Source organism: Xenia sp. Carnegie-2017, unplaced genomic scaffold, assembly GCF_021976095.1.
Source record: "Xenia sp. Carnegie-2017 unplaced genomic scaffold, XeniaSp_v1 HiC_scaffold_21, whole genome shotgun sequence".
NCBI lineage: Eukaryota > Metazoa > Cnidaria > Anthozoa > Malacalcyonacea > Xeniidae > Xenia > Xenia sp. Carnegie-2017.
In genome coordinates, this window is record NW_025813484.1 from 8,093,730 (window position 1) to 8,116,350 (window position 22,621).

The 22,621-nt window shown below is 34.6% G+C and overlaps 1 protein-coding gene across 1 annotated transcript in view; it reads right to left on the reverse strand.

Moving 5' to 3' along the window:
- Positions 1 to 4,284: 4,284 nt before the first annotated feature.
- The window catches only part of LOC124444363 (interferon-induced very large GTPase 1-like), a 31,710-nt gene continuing 13,373 nt past the window's right edge, over positions 4,285 to 22,621 (reverse strand). The window contains exons 3-4 of the mRNA XM_046994958.1: positions 11,837 to 11,991; positions 4,285 to 9,223 (exon numbers count right to left, since the gene is read on the reverse strand). Coding sequence (XP_046850914.1) covers positions 4,560 to 9,223; positions 11,837 to 11,972 — 4,800 coding nt within the window. The 5' untranslated portion in view covers positions 11,973 to 11,991 and the 3' untranslated portion in view covers positions 4,285 to 4,559. The remainder of the gene's footprint in view (positions 9,224 to 11,836; positions 11,992 to 22,621) is intronic.

Here is a 22,621-nt window from a genome sequence, read left to right on the forward strand (position 1 = left end):
CTTAATGAAAGAAAGCACCAAAACACTAAATCACTGGATGCAAAACAAAGAATTCTCTCTCATAACCATTGATATACCTCTGTGTTGACCATAACAAAGTTTTTACTGAGTTCTTCGATTTCTTTTGATACAGCAAACTGTGGTTTCAAAACTGTAAAAATGGAAAAATTCATGTTCTTTATTTTTGCCTTCGTATTTATAACTTCGTCAGTTGTGCTTAAATATAATAATACTTACTTTTGCACGAACTGCACCAGGATTTGTGAATTAAAACCATAATTGGCTTTCCACTGCAAAATTATGAACACATCAAGTTTGTCAAATATGTTACTTTTGTTTATAAATTTGACAATTTGTTGAGGTTTTTATAGCTTTTCGAGATTATCAATCCTACAAATGTAAAATACCTTTTTCTAGATTCAACTTCGGCGTTAGCCATTGTCGTCCAATTTATGTTTTTATTATAACCTCGGTCAAGTGAAATGTTTTTTTCTTGTTCAATAACAGCCTTCATTTTCTCAATAACTAAAAGTAAAGAAAACTATTTGCGTCGTAGATAAACATTGGTCCCGTTGGATGTATTGCAAAACAGTGCAAGTGACAAACTATGTTTTGACTAAAATATTAGTTGTAATATTCGCACCATCCTCAGCTTTGCTGTAAAAATACTGGTATTTTTCTCGCTTTTCATTCATTATGTTTTTAAGAAATTTTCCATTTTTACCTACAAAAAAACGAAGATTTACAATGACCATACAAACTACCTTTCTGAAAATTACATTTCCCTTCTGGTACGATTCTCCCATAATTACGAAAGAAATATGCATAGTTAATACCATAAAATAAAATTCTCGGTACATATTTTCCATCAATATCGTACTCTTCTTTTTGGCTTTCTGTTTCATCCTAATTAAATAATATTACATGTATAAATGCAAATCTTTGCGATATAAGTACATATCTTTAACACAACTTTCAACGTTATATTCAAAAAAAACTTTTTCAAGAATAAAATACGATAAAATTATTGTATCATTGTATTAAGGACCCCCTACAACATCACTCTGATGACATTTCTGTTGACACTCTGAATATAATTTCATATGATTTTTAATTAACGCATATTTTTCCAGAGGTACAATACTTTACATACTTATTTACAAGACAATAAAATAATATAATACATACATTGGTGTTGATCATCACAAACTCACGGCTGAGTTCTTCAATTTCGTCTGATGACAAAAACTGCTCTTTTAAACCTGTAAAAATCATCAGAAAATACTCTGTAAAACATGCCTTCGATAACCAATGGCGTAGCTAGCTTGCAAGTTTGTTTGTACTATGTAAATACTTCAGTGTTACTGTCATTAAAACTCTAGATTTGCTAAAGAAATAATTAATGCCAATAATCTGACATATAAGAACAGCCGAAATTGCCGACTATTGCTACGCCTTAAATGGTAACATCGATGGTGTATGCAATAAATAGTTTAAGCAAACATTTGGAATTCAGCAGAAGTTGAATTTTGATTTTATATATAAACAACCTACCTACGCAAGCTTTACACCAACTTTTATATATAATCAACATTTTGGGTTTTTTACTAAATGTGAAGAACCATGAAATTTTTTAAAATATATTAACGTTCTATTTTAATTAAATACGAGCTCCATGCAAATCTAAAAGCTCTTTCAAATTTACCATTAAACAGAAAACCCGCGGGAAAAACTTAACTGGATTGCTTGGTAATTAAACTGCATGACGACTTAAGTAATTCAAAATTTTGTGTAAAGATAGAAAACTGGATTTTCTTCCTTTTCGGGCCTTGCAGCATTCAAACTTTGAATGTAAAAATTGTTAATTTGATAATGCACCTTATATGCATCACAGTTTCATCAAGTGACTTCCAGTCGATATTGCTGCCAAATCCTAAAGAGAATAATTGTAAAATATATAAACACGGTCATATAGATGATGCTTAAAACAAATATTCTTCAATATTCAAACTTTACACACATACCTTTGCTAAGAAGTTCTCCAGTCACTTGTGTGATCGTAAGAAGAATGTTAATAAACACTAGAATAACCTGAGTATTGCTAAATTTCATTTCAAAATAATTTTAGACGCAGAAGACAACGCACATCCAATTTGCTACAGAGAAATATCTATACTTTTATAATAGAAGGAAATCTGTTGAAGTCAACCAAAACAAAGGTTTTGCGTTGAATAAGTAAATAGATCATGTTGCTGGTGGCTTTTTTATTTGAAATTTTCATTTCTTAAGAAACACAAAAAACATAAAAGGAGCGCGTGGCATTTATTGTAAACATAGGCCACAAGTTGTTGAAATTAAAAAAGCCTTTTGTATGTATATAAACCAATGGCGAAGCAAACTCGATAATTGCAATACGCATATTGATACTTGCATGTTCTGCCGTAAGCTGTCGTATTCCCTTGCTCTACTTTGGAACCATACTAAACGTCGAAAGCTCTAAAAAATTCGTATGCCATGTCTAATTATCAAAACGTTTTTATGTTGAAGTAAAATTATCTTTAATCAAACAACACTTATCAGTCATCACACTAATCTACAAACACATTTTCTTAATGCAACATTCAATTGAAATCTTTTGTGTTATAGATATCCAATACTAATTCCAGAATCACTCAGTCATGCCTTCGTCACTGGTAATATAATTTGATAAATATTAAAGATCTTTTTAATTTTTTCATCAGTTTTTACTGTGTCAATAATCTGAAAGTGTCTAAAAGTGGGCTAAAAGAGTCAATGTACTAGTCTTGATGACACAGTTGGTTTTTGCTATTATCGTTTTTATAAAAAATCCAAAATATCATCTTCACAGAAGTTATTGTTTTCCATTACAACAATCCTCTGTTATTACTTTGCAAAAGTTCGAAGAAGTTTGTCAGAGACTTGCTGCAATATTTCGCCTATAAAAATTCTCTATAGTTTGTCGTGTTTAAATTATTGAATTTAAGTTATTTCCATCGTTTAAAAGGAAATATAACTTATTCATTGTCACAATTATAAGTTTCTTAATTGTTTGAGTGGGTGAGAGATTGCAGCATCAAAAGAACTTAAAATCTTTAAATAAACTTGTTATAAACTTCTTTAACTAAACATTAGCTAAATATCTTTTATAAAAAGAATCCCGAAATTCCACATACTTCCCTTTATCGTAAAAGTGTAGGCAGATGACATAATGTTTTTTTTTCTCTCAGTGAATTTCCTTTTCAACTTGACAAGTGTTACACCGTTTCTGTTAATTTGCATTGACGCCGTCGGTTCCGTCGTAAAAATAATAATTTTGAGTTGTCTTTCTTTTTGATCTCAAGGTGGTTAAGCAGTCCACAGTTTAAAATCAAATGCATTTCGCTTAAAGGAATACGACTTCAAATAATGAAAGGGTTCACATCTATACAGCGTTAAGGCCGCCTGGAACTTTTTTATAATATTGTTCCAAAAATATAGTGGAAGTTGCAATATACAGAGCTAACAAAAATTGAGTGAAATACTTGATCGTAAACAACTAAACTCAATTCTCAAAAAGGCACTTTTTTTCAAGTTTTTGATGGGTTTTTAGAAAGGTTGCAATCCAGTGGTTTTGAAAATAAGGTTTGAAAATTCGTGAAACATTTTGAACAGAACCACAAAACTTTAATAAAAAAATTTATGTCTTTCTAAATTACATTACTAAAAAACTATAATTTGTATCCCAAATTTTTTCAACTTCTTGCCATTGGCAATTTTCCAAGTAAACAATGTCGTATCTCCAGCTACAATTTTCGTTTTGACAAAGAAAAACTCATTTTAGAAAATATTATAAAAAACGTCTGACACAAAAATGAATTATACTTCCTATAACGAACCATTATACCAGAATTGTTGCATGCTTCTACCCGTGTCAGTATAATTACTTTTCCAACATTACGTACCTTAGTCAAGTATAAGTATCTTTACAAGTAATGTTTAAAGCTCACTTCATTACATTGTTGTGTGCATTTGCCAGCTAAAGAACTTTAGTCCTCGAACCTTATTGACGATTAGTTTTTTGTCATCTAACGAGCATGAAGATGTATTTACCCACTTAATGCATGAATTTCACTAAATTCTTACAGACTACAGGCACCTCAGTTGTGCTTTCTCTTGTTGTAATATGTATTGTATATGTAAGTATACATATACTTACATAGTTTCAGTAAGAAATCAAATAACCAGCCTATGGTTTATATTTGCTAAGTGAGGATGTATTTACGATTTTTATGGATGTCATTTATGAAATTCAATTGAACTTTAATCAGTGATTGTACTAATATACTTAAGTTTTATTGTCTATGCATCTCTACGTCTAAATATTTATTTAGCAATTAAAAATTATTTGACAGAGCGTTTAATAGCGTACTTAGCTAAATCACGAGAACAATGAGCTAAAAAGGTGAACAGAGAGGTGTTGAATGTTCACTAAAAATTCACACAGTATACAAAACTGCATGCTTCAAATTAACCTTAAACAATGTTTTTCAACGTATATTTTAAAAATTGAGGATCTCCTTTAAATGTTCTATAGCCTCTTTCAAGGTCAAATTTTTCCAACTCGAAGGGATTTCTGGTTCCTTCATATTATAATAATTTGCAAGTTCTTTCGAGAAATTTACCATAAACCACTGCCAATATTTAGATTGTTCAAAAGAAGGATCTAGAGGAATTTTCCAGGACGCATAATTTTCGTTTACTAACTGATAGCTTTCATAGGAATGAGGTTTCCAATTTGTGTCCATGTTTTGAAATGCTTCATTTCCAGCTACAAGAAATGTACAAATATCGTAAATCAAAATCTCATTGTCGATACTGCGATAACCAGCCAAACACAGAGGACGGTGCATTTTTGTCCCGTAATGACTCAGGTTTTCACCATTGTCTGAAAGGTTTGATTGCTCCATAGTCTTATCATACAAAGCTTTGCAAAATGGACAAACTGCCTGACCTCCAAAGAGAGACTTAAAAAGCCTTTCGTGGGGTGCTGGCTGCCAATTACCAATAGTTTCGCTATCCAGTTCAGCATCAGTAAGTTCTTGTACAAAGTTTTCGACAAACTCACGAACTTTTTTGTCAAATAAATCAGTTTCTTTTAAATCTTCATTCATTGTAGCAACACCAAACATTTCTTTTGTGATGGCAAGAGAAGAACACTGCTCTACAAACTTTTTAATCCAATTCGTTACTTTCCAACTCTCGCTTCCTTGTTCGATTTCATCTTTAGCTTGCTCATTTGCGTCTTCAATGGCAGAAAAAATATCTGATTTCAACTTCTCTCCTTCATCTTTTAACAGAGATTGCACCAGTTTTGATCCTGTGTTCAAGCAAAAGTCTTCCACGTATTCCTTTAATTTATTTTTCAAAAATTGAATAGGATTCTTCAAATAAGGAACAAACAATTCAAAACTAAGGTTTTCTCCAAGTTGAATCAAAACACTGGCATGAAAGTGAGCCTTACTTACAAACATGCTTTTTGTCGAAAGCTTAGTATCAACTGCTGCTACAATGCCTTTGTTAAGTTCTGATTTTATAGGCTCACGAAGCACATCAACCAATGACGTGGCCGCCAAAACTTCTTTCTCCATCTCTTTGCAAAGGTTGATAAAATACTTTTCCAGCCTTGGTCTTAATGTTTTTTCAAGATTCTGTCGAATATCACGTTCTTCAACATAACGCTCTTCCATTTTATCAAAAATAGGAAAGGCACGGGCAAATGTGTATAGCAGTATGTCACATACTAATGGTTTTTTAAACTTCATGTTTTGTTTCTCTGTTTCTTTATCAATAGTAGAAATGATTTCATCATACATTGCTTTAAGATCATTATGAGTAAATCTAACAGCTTTGTTGGAAACTCTCTCTGCAAACTGCTCTCCTTTAGAGATAACTTTATTTTTGATATTGTTTGCCCTTGACACATCGTCTTGTATGAACCAATTATACACGTTTTGGACCACTTTCAAACCACTCCCTCCATTAAATGAAAGCATATCTCTATCAATGACAGGATCAGCATTAAAAAAAGCAGAAATTCTATACTCTTTTGGTTTTAGTTTCGTTAGCAAGTCAGCTCTAAGATCAGAATTTTCTGGTAGAAGAACAAAAACCATATATTCATTGATATCACGCTTTACTTCCTCAAAAGGGGGAACTTCGCCAATCCATTGTTTCCATTCTCTTTGAAATGTTGCTTTACATTCTTCTTCGTCATTTGTTTTTTGAGTTGACACTAAATTTTTTGCTCTGCTCAGAAGTTGTTTTTCATAAACTTTTTTCCTTTCTTCAACATCTTGTTGTTGCTGCAGATGGTGGAAGGTTGCCTCACTATTTTCTATAACAGACGCTTCCTGATTTCGTTTGTATCTTTTAATTTTATCCATTACGCCTTTTTTCCATTGTTCAAGGGTAGATTTATCTTCACTGCTTTGAAAAAACGTCTGCATTTCTTTCTCCATTTTCGTCTTGAGTTGTTCTGCCTTTGCAAATATACGTTTTTTACTGCTCATCCAACATCTCTTTCGTTTTTCTCGTGTAGTGCATCTTTTCAAGTCTCTTTCAATACTTCTCTCAATTTCAGCCATTCCATTTACCATTATTTCTACTGATTCTTTGAAAATTTTTTTGCCTAACGATGCGTAAACTCTGATTTCGATCACATTTCGGAAACTGAAAATGACATTTTCCTTTAGCATGGCTTGCCATACACCTTTAACTCGTTCACGGAATGAAGAAACAGTTAGCTTGACCACTTCTTTTGAGCACATTAGCTGAATAATATTTTCCTTTACTTTTTGCAGGTCTCTACCATAATTTGGGTTTATCGGAGCCATGGGAGGACTTCCTTTCAATAGACTTGGTATGTAAAATACGTCTTTATTTTCATGAAATGTAATGATGTCACCTAACTTTTTATACTGATCTTCACAATTTTCTTGTATTGCTGCAAGCCTTACCATATGGTCTAGATTTTGTTTTAGATTTCGCCTATCCATCATTAGCTTATTTGCAACGTCATTAGCGGAAACATTTTGATGGACAATCTTGCATGATTTCTTGTCTTTCACAAGTTTCATTTTCAGGAAAGCGTGAACAGCCATCGCCAAAAACTCTTTCATTTCATTGTAGTTTTCACCAAAGATATTGACAATCGTGACATCAGCCACACCAATAACAAAAGTTGCCAATTCAATGGAATGTTCTCTCACTGTTGGATCAAGTCCTTCAGTATCGATGATCATTAAGAAGTCCAAGTTTGAGTCCGATTTGAGTCGATCACTAAGTGGAACAAGACAAACAAAAGAACCACGAGTGCACTTTCTCCGACTTACAGGAAATTCCAAGCCAAACATTGCATTCAACATTGCCGACTTACCAGAATTTTGAATACCTAACACAGAAATCACGCAGATTCTAGCGTTATTTGTTTCGCGTTCTACTTCCTTATAAACAGCATCAAACCATTTTAAAGGTAGGTAACCTGAATCACCATCTAATAATTCCAAAGGATGACCTGAAAGAAGAATCTTCGCACCAACACTGGCATAATTATTTATTACAAGATCGGAGAGTTGATGAAGTTGAGCAAGCTCTCTAATGACATGCTCCAAACCAAATAAAGAGTATGATATCAATGCTTCTAAATCTTTCAAACGATTTTCTTCCTGAGATTGTGAATCAAGCATGTCATTGTGTGTTTCTTGTACCTTTAAACGATATTGTTGTTGCAACTTTGCCATCGCAGATAGAGAAGCCTTATCAAATAAATACTTCAATCGTTGCAAGTTTCTGTTCAGCATTCGTTCATCCATCACAGCAATGGAATTCAGGAAATGACGAATTTCTGTATTCATCTTTTGAAATGATTCCATCTGAGCCTTCTTTTCTTTTGTTATATCTTCATCATATGGTTCAATTACAACGTTTTCTCTGCTCGTGTTTTCATTGTTGGGACGAAACTTTGGATTATGTTTCTTTCTTTCTAAATCCGCCAGAACAGGTATATGAAGTTGAAGCTTGAACCACGTTTTTGTGTTTTCAATCCCAAAAGAAAGCCAAGTTTTGAAAGTTTTGTTCCACTCAACATTAGCTTGATCATCATCAACATAAACTCCACTTTTCTTTGATAGAAACGTTTCTAGCGATTTCACTTCTTTTTCTTTTATGTTGCTCTGGATTGCTTGACGAATACTTTTCAAAAATCTGTAATCGGATGTCATTGATGATTTAGTGAAGGAATATAATTTTGTTGAATGTTGATCGATCACGCTGTCGTAGTAATTTTTTACTTCTTCTTGCATGTTTTCTTTAAAAATAAGGATTATTTTACTTTTGGACGACATGGCCTTTTCCAAAAAATTTTCCACAGGTTTGTCAGGCATTTCCGAGGGCAGCAAAACGCACAAAATGTGTGATATTTCACGAAGTATTTTAACTTGCTTTTTAAAATTTTGGGCATTTCCACGTAGATTGGCAAAACAGATTTCATTTTTTAACATGTTCTTGTCACATCCACCAGGAAGATACCACACAATTTCAACCAAACCATCAACGACTCTTCTTACAAAATCGCCACCTTCCATGTTTTTATGAAAGAAGAATTCATGATCTCCATTACCATCACTGATAATTTTATTCATCAGAGACGATTTGGACATGGTCACATTACCCACCCGGATAAATGACACTATGGGAAAGGGGTGTTCTGTTGCGTACACCTCTTTTGCCGAGTCGTTGATTGAGGCACCTCTCCAAGACTTTGTAATTTTTCCCAACGTTGAAAGCAAGATAGTTTGCTTCTCCACTGGATCATCAGGATCAGGTAAAATAAAAGGAACGCTAAGCTGACATTCGCTAAGTTTAACAGCTATATATTGTCGTAAGAAATTGTCAGAACAATGAAAAATTCCTAACAAAGCATCCATTGGGTTGATTCCTTCCAAAGTAAATTCACGCACATGGTAGTTGGCCATCATTAACATTTGAAGAATATATTTTGGAATTTGGTCATGTGAGGTCAGTTTATCCTCAGTAAACTTTTGCATATCTAAAGTGCGTGCATTTTTTAAGGTAAATTTTGCCTCGTGTTTGAAGCTTTGGGAAGGTGTGCCCGGTTCATTGGTTGGTGCATCACTTTCAAAGAAAGAAAGAAATGTTTCAACACCTAAATTAAAATAAAATAAATAAAACCACATTGCAAAAATGAATGTTGTCAGCAATGTTAGGTTTATATCATCAAAGCAATTTGTTTTACGGCAAACCAATGGGATCGATATCTCTGATTTACTCAACTTGCAACAGTTATCAATGGTGTAACCAATTTCATCACTGTTGGATGGGGAGATGGGACAATTTTCATATATGAATGTTATATGATTAATGAAATATCCTTAAAATCAATGAATATAAGCCTCTTTCCCAAATTATCGAGTCTATCTACGCCATTGACATTTACTTTGAATATCAATCAGCATTCAATTATTCCGCAAATGTTGACGCAATCAGGCTCTCCGTACAAATAATCAAAAATTACATATGCGCAAAGTTGCAGCAATGTTCGTTAGATCTTCATCTTTTTGCTTGTTACTCTTACATATGAGTTTAAAGCAGTATTGTCAATGAATATTTCATGAACACAACAAACTTTTAACAAAATATTTAGACATGTTCAACAACTTATAAAGCCATCTTTAATAGATATGATAATGTGTTATAAGCTTTAAAGTTGTTACATTGAGATTGATTTCTTTGAGGAAATTCGGATGTAAAAGTAATGAGTGGTGCACAACTGACTACAAGTGTACCGCTCCCTCCTCCCCAAATTAACGTTTGAGTTACGGCAACTCAAATAAATTTAAATCAGAAAATTTGAACATTAAAAAAGGAGATGTAATAAAATTTGGCATAATAAGAGGTTTTAAAATCGTAACTGCGTATAACACTGTTGATTTACGCATTTAATTAAAAGGACAACTTTCTTTAAAATAGACATGTTTCGACATCTCATGATGCCATCTTCAGTATAAGTGAAATAAAAAGTAATACAAGGCTTATATAATAGTAATATGATACATAAATTACAAGAATAATAAGGAAATAAGATGAATTAATGGGGAGCGTCCGAGCGTATTACAAACTAAATATTGTATTGAATTTAAAAACTTGAATATTCAGGTCAAGATTAGTTTTGTTAGTTTGGAGTGCTTCTTTAACTTTAAGGGTGAAAGAGGTGTCGGCATTGTCGATGATTTTGAAACAAGAGGGTGAATAGTTGGTTTTACACAAGTGAGATTTAAGAAGGTGTCGGTAGATATAAGAGTTTTTGTCTGTTGTGGTATGTTCCCTAGTTTTGGTAGATAAATGGTGTGAAGTTTCGCCAAAATATCGGGAATTACATTCCGCGCAGTTGAATTCATATACCACCATTGATTTAATTGAATCAGGGATTGGGTCTTTGAATGAGGTTGAAAAGGTTTTTCATTTTGAATGATGTGAAAATTAGTCAAATGTCAATATCTGTACAGAAGCGTTTCATAATGTTTGTACATCTGTGCTGTGTGTGTCGTGAGTAATGTCCGAATGTAATTTGAAGTATAGAGTTGTTATTTTGGAATTTTCATTTGTGTTCGTCGCGTCAGATATTTCGGTGTCTACTTTGAGGTTGTTGCTTTGTTTGTTGTCGAGATATCGTTTTACGGTTCTGTTAATAAAGTGTAGTGGGAAAGAGTTTCGTAAAAGAGTGGATGTGATGTTTTTTGTGTCTCGTTGAAAGCCATTGTTCGTATTGTTAAGTTTGTATGCTCTGTCGATTAGTGTGCGTGTATACGTCCGGTTTTGTATGAAAGTGGTGTGAAACTAAAATAGTTCATCAGAAGTCCTGTGTATGTTGGTTTGTGATATGTAGATGTTGTACAGCTGTCATGGGATTTTGTTAGTAAAATGTCAAGAATTGGTAGTTGATCTTGTTGTTCAGTTTCAAATGAAAATCTAATGTTTGCGTGATATGTGTTAATGTAATAATAAAACTTCATGGCCTCAGTTTCGTTAGTAAAAACACAAAAATATTGTCAACGTATCACTTGTAAACAGTTGTGTGAGGTCTGTCCTGTTTATGCTGAACCTGGGGTTGTGAGTGAATATTACGTCAATTGCTAGGTTGATGGTTTCATTAAGTGGTATGTTAGTAAATAGGCTTTCCACGTCGTGGGAGATGAAGAATTTGTGACAAGAAGTTGATGAGTTGAAAGATGAGAAGTCGCCGAGGAGAGTGAAAAAATCTTTAGTGGAGTGGTCATCTGGTATGAGTGGTGTTAGTGGAAACATGGCCGCCGTTTAAAATACACCGATTCTAGAACTCAAAACAGGGGACACAAACACCAGAGGGTCCGACATCGAGTGGCGCCTCTGTTATGTATCTATTTTGTGCTTGTATTAATTATTATTTAACTTATACTGAAGATGCCATCATGAGATGTCGAAACTCGTCTATTTCAAAAAAAAATTGTTGTTTTTATTAAATGCGCAGGTTTTAAAATCATTGAGCTGAACTATTCCTTATCGTAGTTTTTGAATTAAACCTATTTAGTAGTCAAAACATTAAATCATAAATTCCCGGTGTTGTTTTCATTGTGTACTAATTTATCCATATTTATGCCATTATCAACGTATATATTATCACCCAATTATTATAAAGATAATAATATACTCAAGATTATCATTGGCACTCAACTATTTATGAATTTATTATCATACTTATCATCTATGAATAAATACGTACTGTTTAAATATTCTCTGTCGTCGATAGAGATGTTTGCATCTTCTTCTTTGATGCCTTTACCATCTCCGTTTTCTAGATGCTTCTCTTCTTTGTTTTTCGTTTCTTTATTAAAGTCATTTGACATATTTTTATCCATAGTTTGATTGAACAATTAACTGCATAAAGAAAAGTTAGAACACATTTATTGATTTATCAATTGGCGACCGAACTACATCACAGTATAACTGCCATTACTACAGAACTCTAGGATGCATTAAAGGAAAATCAAGGAATTATATTATTTACATCTACTGTTTCAGGTCTTGTAGATCTTCTTAAGTCTTTTGATTTACGCAATCGTTTAGCCTTTTGGAAACGGTGACAGCACGTACTTTTATAGCAGATAAGTTAAGAAGTGTAAATCAAATTTGCTTTTAGACTTAGAGAAAATAGTTTCATTTGGAATCTAATATCTTGAACATTGATTTATGGAGGGTGATCTCCGCCAAAATTAAAAGCCATATTTTCAATTACTAATGCTCATTTTGTCCTTTGCAATGTGCATTTTGTCTTGATCATATTCCATTCTGGAATTTCATAATTGGATTTTGTCCTGTACAATTTCCGTTAAAACCATTGAGTTCTATAAGACCTGGAGGTGAAACGTCAACAAAATTACTATAAATTATTAGCGCGCGGCCGCGTGGTCAAAAACATGGCGCATTTTGGTGGTCAAAGTCAACGGAGAGACGCGGGCTCTTGAAAAGAAAATTTTTGTCGCCCACCCTGATTTGACCACCACGATTGCGAGTATAGAAAATATCAAAACTATTTATTTTCCTAACATAAACACTTTTTTAAAATTTTATTTATTAAACTGCCAACTTCTGTGGTTTGTGGATGCTGAAATAGCGACAGAAAAGGGAACATTTCTTGACTCCGGTAAGTAGCACAGTATTACTTTTACTATTTTGTTTTTAACACGATACTTGAAGTGTGTTTCTACTACTAAGTTTTAATTTAAAGTTATTTTGGTCCAGTCTTGTTTGTTCTTCACTTTATCGCTAACCAGACGTGGCAAAGCTGTCAATTTTATCGAGTTTTGCATCCATCTTGTATCATGATCAAGGATTCAAGCTAAACTCTCTTGATTTGAATTGAGTTTACCTCCCAAAAATGGGGCAGAATTTGTTCATGTTTTTTATGACAAGATGAAGGGAAAGTTTACAACAGAGTTGTGTTGAAATTGAATGCAGTGCTATGCAAAATTAATGAGAACAATGGTATATGTTGTATAATAAAAATAACTATTAAACTGCTTGCCTGCTTAATTTGACCGACTGTATAGTGTAGACAATTATAATGGGATTGGAAAGTTGGATTTATGCAAACAGCTTTAAAGTACTACTTAGCGTTTCTGTAAATGAAGTATTTATTGTTATAGTAAACAGGTTACTACTTCAAAACCAAGATAAAAGTATTGTGTTGAACAATGTGCTAAATTTGTTTCTATCTTGAAATTTTTGTTCAACAGTAGCTTATGATTATATCATTAATATGCATAAAAAATTAAACATATTATTATCTCATCTCACCAAATCCATACTTGGTACAATTCCAGGTGATCCACAAATTCACATCGGATGCATTGGTTACAATGAAGTTGAATGTAGAAGAAGCAAAAATAGATGGCAAAGAAATTCTTTGTATCTTATGAAGAATTAGTAGAAATCAATAAAAAGAATTCTTTAAACAAATTGTAAACAAATTTAAATAGTCCAGGCGGTGAGTGAGGTAGGTATCACCTGAACTTGTAATTTACGGGAGTAGGACTATCTAGACCAGTTTTTGGCGTAGAACACGAATCCGCATGTTATTCAGTCCGACAAGGCTGCTTTTAAGAGTTATTTCCAGATATTGCGCAATTCAGCCTCATTTTCATGCAAAATCAAACGTTTTTAAGATTTAGCTATTATTATTAATAAAAACACAGACGTGATACCTACCATTAATAATAATAATAAAAAGACGTATACAGGACCAGTTTTAAAATTAGAAGTGCAGTATAATTCAATGGGCAAGACACCCTCCCCAATATAGCCTAGTTTTCATGCAAACAAATTGTAATTTGATATAAATCTTAACATTAAATTTAAATCAACACTACTAGTTTTGATGTAGTTTCTTAAATAATTCAAATCACATACAGTACCTATAGCTGTATCATTCGTCGTCGTCTGAACTGCAGCTGTCTTCTTGGTCATCACTTTCCTCATCGCTTTCCTCATCACGTTCGACAAGTAGCTCGGCAACGTCGTCAGGATATGCTTCCGCGATCCAATCAATGTTCAAGTTAGGGAGCCAACCATGAAACTGGGGATCCTCCAATACCATAATTGGATGCTGTGCTTTTCTCAAAAGCCTGGCCACATAGTTAGCTCTGGTCACGGGCTTTCGTAGGCTGCTGCTACATAGTGGTAAGAGAGAAAGGTCAACTACTTCCAGAAAATAGCTGACCTTGCCTCGTTAACGTGTTCGATTTTCTTCTCTCCATACAAGAAGCACACAAATCTTTCCATGGCAATAAACATCTCTTCAGGAACATGCATTTCCATTCCCAACCGGCAAAAAATGTTCAAGAACTCTGGATCTTTGCTCACTTGTTTCCAACAAAAAGGCTTGCCTTTACGCAGAAAGCTTGCCACATAATCATTTCCGGTAAATGCATGGAGGCCAACTAATGCTTTCTTTTGTTGATTAGCTAGACTACACACGTTCAAGTGAAGGAGCTTTGCGTCTTTCCAGAACCGTTGTCGATGTAGATTGCCACATTGCTGATTGGCTCCATTCCAAGTAGAATTATGGGAATATCGATGTCGCCGGATTTTGATCGTACCACACAGGCTATTTGTTGACCATCGCTGTGGTAGGATGCATGCTGAGTAAAATACACAATCTTAGTATCAGCCTCTTCGTGGTCTGTTGCTAGTTCTCTTACACAAGAAGAACCGTTTTCTGTTATCTTGTGGCAGGCGTTCCCCCTAGCGAAGTATACAACACGTTGTCCTAGTTGGTTCCTATTTCGAACCCACACTTCTTCGAGAAGCTCAAAAAGTCGCTTCTTGTTGTCTCCGTTACCAAGGAACTTCTTGAAATCAGCTGGTACGCGCACATTCGCACTTCTAATTACAAACTTGTCGCCATCACCTCGAAGGTCTCGTTCACTGTTGTTTATCGAACGATCCCTGTATGTATCACATGCAACGTAAACGATGTTATACCGCATTGGAAGATCTGACAACAGTCGTAAAGCAACATCTTTAAACGTGTTCCGTACCTTCACCATACTTCGAATAATAGCTGCGATATCTAGAATATAGATTCTATGAGCATATTGATCGTCGGGAAATTGCGCGTCGTTTTCAATCAATGATCGTAACGCTGCATCGAACAACATGCTTTTAGCGGTCTTTCTCCTAATGCCATCGCATGTTGCCTTGGATAGTGGGACTGGTGCAAGGGGGTAACACAGAGCTTTGTCGATATTGATCGCAGCATTCTGTTGTTGGGACTTGGCAGCAAGAATACCAAGAATGTTCCGCTGAACAGTTATTTCCTTAGATTTACCTTTCGTCGAAACTTTTAGCTTCTTACTTACGTCCGTAAAACTCTTCCATTCCACTAGTTTTATGGGACTGAAATAAAGGGTTTCATTGGCACTTTCTGAGTTTAGTCGCTCAAAGAATGTGTCTCTCGACAATGTTCCACGCTCTTTAACAGACAAGAGGCACTCTGCTACGTCATCAGGTAAATAGCTACAGGAGGCAATAGCTACAGGAAACAACTTATCGTGGTCCAAGTCAGTGCTGAAAGGATCGATAAAGTCATTCTTTAACACATTTATAATGGCCTTGACGTTGTTCTCCGCGTAATTTGCGAACGACGTAAACACTTTCGCGGGTTATTTTGGACCTTGTTTACCCCTGCTTGATTGAGAAGTGCGTCGACATATTCAGCTTTGCATGGTCGTGTGAGAACCCACTTCTTGTAAGCACTATCCAGGGTTGTGAAGTTCTTGATACCACCTATAAAGAGAATGAACAAATATGGTTAACATAAACTTCAATAATATGCACATGTACATATAACAAAATATTAATTAAATATATTAATGTCATGGAGAAAAAGTACCTGTGGCTTTTGAGCTCTTCATAAACGTCTGCTCTCCTGCACCATCAATACTTTGTCTGATGTTTAGATCATTACGGCATACCAACAATCCCTTGTCCTCCAGCTCTTTAAGTATACCTGGATGGGTCTTGTCCAAATTCTCAAACTGAAGGCAATAATATGCGCCATAACGTGCATAGTTCTGCTTGTTGGTAGAAAAGCAGAGCGAGATTCAGCAGACTCTCTCCAGCGAGACTCTCTCCAGCAGTGAAGTCTCAGTTGAAAGTAATTCGTGTTAACTGAGAAGTGCAGTTCGTGTAGCCTTTCGATTAGATCCAAGTAGCTCATCCAGAATTGTGCAGTTTTCCCGTGGTGGCCCCGAAGAGATTCCATCTTTTTCTTCATGTATTCTTCTTCGTACGCTCTGAATGGTCTTTGGGAAATAATATCTTTGAAATCCACGTCTGTTACGATCTCCTTAATCATTGTATCCAATTCATCTGGACAACTACTGACTAGAGCTTCGCAAAACAGTCTCTCAATTGTCTCCGCAAAACATTCATGAATCCTCCAGCTCCGATTGTAATGTTTCCCAGACAAAACACCTTTGTTTCCTCCGGAGGTACAGAGTCCTGCTTGGTACACAACTTCTTCGAAACCAGCATCTTGCACTATTTTTCCAATGACAGAGAAAAATTCCATCATCCCGTGAAAGTCACCTAAATGTATCAAGACTTTATCAAATTCCTTTGGATTGTTCCATAGTATGTGGTAGAACTTCGCTGCAGCACCAGCATCTACAGTTATATGCGTGTAAATCATATTCGATGCCTTTGCTAAATTCTGCGACTGAACAATGCATTCTAGTACTGTGCTGTACCCGGTTATTGGATTGCGAATTGGAGGTAAGAATGTTATCCTTGTTCGTTTGGAGTTAATTCTTCCAAATATTAGACTAATCCAACCAACGAATCTTGAAATGGATTGACTAGTAGCACTGTGTGCTCGCCTTAGAAGGTTCCAACACAACAGTATTCGCCAAGTATCCGTATCGTCGTACTCGTAGATGGAGGGTCCGTGAAAGGACGCTGGCTCTTCGTGCGGAGTTACTTTTCTTCTTGGCAAATCAACCGAAACTACAGAAATAGTCCTTTTCTTTGATTTTGGCACTTGGAATACTAGATTTCTTTCTATGCTTTTATCAGACTCTTCTTGAAAAGCAACTCCATGGCAAGTGTGTACGCTACCTTCGATTGTTTCTTTGTTGCAGTCAAAGTTATCCCACCAGAAGAAGGTATTAACCTTGCTAGTAGAATCTGCTGGAAGCAGTGGCAAGGGGTGTTGTAGCGATCTCACTCCTTGAACAAGTTCTGCTTGTGCTGTTTGAATTTCTTGGACTTTGTTATAGTTACAAGAATGGCCTAGCCTTGCTAAAATGGTTATAGGATTCTTCAAGCCAGTGATGCTGTGCAATCCATTTCCAAGTAGTATGTGCTTTCGGGTAAGAAACTTTCTTTTGGACACAGCGTAAAGAATGTCCTGAGAAAACGAGTCAACGTATCGGATGACTTCCTCACTAGGACTGTGGTCTGTTGAATGTAGTAAAGTTGTAAGAATCATTCGCAAGCTTTCTGGAGGTTGTCTGTCTTCCGATTGCAGCGACTCTACAGTGGGTGGCCATGGTAACTCTGGAGCAGTCTGAATTAGCAAGTCGATATCATCTTTAATAACTTTCGCGGATTCTTTCAAAAGAAAATCATCATTCTGCTTCAAAACACTAACCTTCTTTGTATTGGTTAGAACATTCTTGCTAAGAACAACTTGAGCCTCGTTAGTAGCAACGGTAACAAACAGAAGTTCACCTTCAAAATGTTTCATAAGCATTTGCTTTACTTTGCCCCTTATTCTACAGTCTTCTTCATCGAGCCCATATACCTCAGTTAGAAGTTTAATCGATAGTGATTGCTCTCCGTCAATAATGTGATTTTGCACAAACTGGCATAGGTATTCAAATCGCTTTTTGCTGTCTTCGTTTTCATCATTGGTCGATGTACAATTACTTTCAACATTAGTGTTCTGTTTCGTACATATGCGTGTGTAATCTCTGTAACACTTCTCGTGCATTTTGAACTCCCTGGCAATGAGGTCTTCGTCGGCAACAAGTACAAGTAAGTCCTTATCGTTGTGGAGTTTAGCAGCGCGTTTTATAGAATCGCATGCAGAAATCGTTAGGATATTCTTTGGAAAATACTTCTTACCCTTGACAGTTATTGGCTTCGAAGACTTGCATTTCATGTAGATGTCTGGAAAAAAAGTAGCTGGAAGTTGACCAGACCGCCGTTGGCTCTTATCTGGGGCATCATTCAAAACTTTTTTTCGTTTTAAAACGGAAACAGTCGATGGAAACTGTTTACACTGCCGATGGAAACCTTGCGTTTCAGCATTAAATGAACTTGGCAAATTCTCAATTTGTTCTTTGTGAATATATTCACCACCTAAAGAAAGCCGAGCACCTTTACTTTCTTTTAATTTTTTATAAGTATCTTCATTCACTCCAGTAATTATTTCATTTGTAGTATCAAGATGTTTGTAGTGTATAATACACTTCAAATTACTCATAATTTATTCATGTATTCCAACTTATTAAGCATGGCCGCCATTTTGAAAACGAATAATATTATAGCGGGTAAGTACTTTATCTTTTATTAGGATATGGTGAATCCATAGTAAAACAAAATTTGTAAGTCTATAACAAGCCTTTCAAGTTTGTTTTCAGTTTAATTTTTTAAGCATCACAATGAACTAAAGACTATATTTACACGAAAACGAGGCTATATACTGGAAATATAGTCAAACACAGGTTTTTGGATAATTTTTTTGAATAAAAACGTCTTTCCAGTTACAAAATTGTTCCAGTAGACGTGTTTTTGTTTAATTATTAATAATAATAGCTAAATCTTAAAAACGTTTGATCTTGCATGAAAATGAGGCTGAATTGCGCAATATCTGGAAATAACTCTTAAAAGCAGCCTTGTCGGACTGAATAACATGCGGATTCGTGTTCTACGCCAAAAACTGGTCTAGATAGTCCTACTCCCGTAAATTACCCGCTCAGGTGATACCTACCTCACTTACCGCCTGGACTAAAATTTGCTCATGGTCAAGCAACATAGTCAAAGAAGCATAGTCTGTCTTCAACATGTGACCTTTCCAATCATTTAGTTTCTTTGTACAAAATACTATTTTCGAGAAACTTGATTTGTAAGTCTTTCATTAATATTTTTTCACCAATAAATGAAAGAAACAAATTCAAAGGCTTGATGGAAAATACAAAGATTTGTCAAGTTGTTTATCATTTAAATCCCAATTGTTAGTTTGCACATATAAATAATTAGTATTGGTAGCTGTAAGTTGTTCAAGCAAAACAGAAGAGTAATAGTGCTTGAAGGGGTTGGCATTTTTGAAAACTTATATCTTGTTCTTGACATACATTACACAATTCCAAAAGACCGTAAGTAATACCGAATAATATCTATAGAACTTGATAAATTTCTTTGCCTACACTGTCAATTAACTATTTTGCCTTCATGCAGCAATAGACAGAGTGTTTTTGTCAGAGAAACCAATGCACTTTAGTTTCCAAGTTTGTAATTTCAATGGAAAATTAATGTAGTTCTGTTCAGTAATAGACCCAAGGTTCTGCGCCAAGCAGTTTACAAAATATAAATTTCCAACCAACATATCATGGTGTTTTGACTTTTTTTCTTTTTTGTAGCTCTACTAGTTCAACATACTTTCTTTATGAGTTTTCAGTAGATTTATCAGGTAATGACTATACACTTATGATACTTATCCATGGTAAATTTTCAGTTGACTTATGTCGTAGGACTGATACAAACATTTTCTCGCTTCCTTACGAGCATTTTTACACAGATTTATCCATTTGAGCAAGAAAAATAGTTGCACCAAACTGTTTACAAACAGTCAAGCACACAGAAGCATGAAATAATGTATACGTTTGACGATATTGACAGGTCTACTAAAGAATCCCGTTTGATTTTTACTTTTGAAAGGTTAAAATGTCATAAAATAACTTAAGTGTTACAGCCAAAATATGCGTTTTTCTACCGTCAATTTTCTTTATTTTGATGTACGTGTGTACTGTGTTTTCACGCAATGATGAAGCATTATTTTCACATGATACGCTGTCGGTATCGTATTTGTTTTTTTTTTTCACTTGTTATCATTCATATGAACAGTATTGGAAATCAGGAGGGAGTGAATATTGAAAAAATATTTTAAAGTGGAAGTTTTGACCACCAAAATCTGCCATTACCGCCATGTTTTTGACCACGGGGTCCAGGCCCCTTTTCCCCTCCAGGTCTTATAGAACCAATGAACTCCATAACAATAATAGCAATAATAACAATAGCAATAACAATAGAATAACAATAGAATAACAATAGCATAATAACAATAGCAATAATAACTCAATGTTTAAAACGCATTTTGTTGTTAAACATTCATTATGATAACGTAACATTGTTCGTGACTCGCAAAACATCAAATTTTACTCGATCACATTATAATTTATTTATAATTATTTACCGCCAAAAATTGTTAATATTAAATTATACTGTTGCAATATTTTATCGCACAAAAAAAGAGAGAATACCATGCGGAAAAAATTCTCTATATATTTGTAACTGGATCAGCGGTTGTAACGAAAAACACTATCGTAAATCATATGAATTTGTGCACGTTTAAAAATATTAATCAGCAATTAGCGCTGTATAGTAATTAACGTAATATCGATTTGATTATGCCTCTAAAGAAACACTTTTGTCAAAAAAAATTGCACATCGTTTTTTCTGTACTAATTCGCACACTGGATATATCTATTGGACCAACAGTGAAATGCTTAAATTGCTCAGTGCAGATTCCAATGAATTCAATCAGGAATCATATGGTTGAATGTGGAATGGACAATCACCATAAACAATTTAAGAAGGTCAAGATCAATGTATGCTATAGGCTTGCATTAATTCCTATTACATATTTACTGTGAAAATGTTACACTGTTTTTTGTTTACTTACTTATTTTGAAAATTGAATGAATAATTTTTTATCAGGCAAGTTTTTATGGAGCTCCATTAATGTCTGAACTGCATGAAATGTTTCCTGACCTTCATGATACTGCCATAGAAGAAGCTGTAAGAGTTTGTGAGGGAGACATTTAAGTAACAGTTTCATCATTTTTAGATCACAGTAAGTACTTACATCATTATATCAATTTCCATGTATGGAATTATCAATATATTTTGGTCGTAGCATAGACTCCATTAAGGCTGAATGGCGGATGTGAAAAGACAAATATTTTTTTAATAACTACCTCCAGATAATGAATGAATTAATGTGTTTATACATGTAACTTCAATTATAAAGGCAAAAGAATATTACTTAAAGAGGAGATGCGTAATTATGGTGCTGTTGATAGCGCAAAGTCAGATTCAGAAAGTCTTTAACAGGCAACAGAAGTTCGTCTGCAAGAAGGTACGAAGCAATTAATAGGTACATACATGCTGCTAAACACTCATAAATGCATTATAATTGCAGCATTTATCTTAATTATTTTCAAAAGAAAGGAGTTGTAAATGATTTGACATAGTTTTCTTGATTGGTTAAAAATGATGTTTTGCTTCATGCATGACTTTTAGCTTGTTGTTTTAACTTGCATTATGCTCCTGCAGCACAATTTAGTCTCAATATGAATAAAGTTGAACATGCTTATTGTGATTTTTGCATGTTGTGTTTAGGTGTAGAAGTTGTGATATTGGTAAGCTTAGTCTAGCAAATACTTGCTGGGTTGTATTGCTACACTAAACATTTGACTGGATTTCTTTTTAAGAACAAAAGAATACAGTCATTGAAGAGTATCGAGATGCTACAGATGTCAGTGACAGTCCAGTTTTTCGAGTTTATGTCAACCGCATGGCAAGTGACTTTTCCAATGACATTTTGGGAATTTACAAAAATCACAGTAGTAAGTTGTGTGCTTGGATCAGTGTAAAGTTTGAAAACAAAACTTCAGTTGGCAGTGGTCATATGCGAGGATTTTTCAGCCTAGTAATGAAAATGATTCTTGATGTTTTTCCATTGGATGGTGAAGAAAGACCCAACACTTTTGTTTTTGAAGGAGAAAATGACCATAAAGTTCTTGTAGCCAACTCACTATTGAGAAGTACAGGATAAGTAACATCATAAGTAACATGATATTTACGTCTGTGCACTGCTCTAAGAGACAAAGCACGAAACAATGTACCCTGTGGATCAACTCTTCGCATCATTTCACGAATCCTGTCCTGCTGAATTCGCAAACCTCTTGCTAACAGCAATCCTGATAAACGTTTGTAGCCAAGATTGTTAAACTCGTTCGTTAAGTTTCTTATGACCAACTCGAGATCTGAATCGTTAACGTCAGAATAACAATTAGAAACTGATAAACCAAACTCATTCATCCTCCTTTCAATGGTTCTTTTGCTGACTTCCAGAAGATTTGCCGTATCTTTCACTGTAAAACGCTTATCCAAAAAATAACGCAGAATATCTTCGTTTACTTCATACATTGGTCGCCCT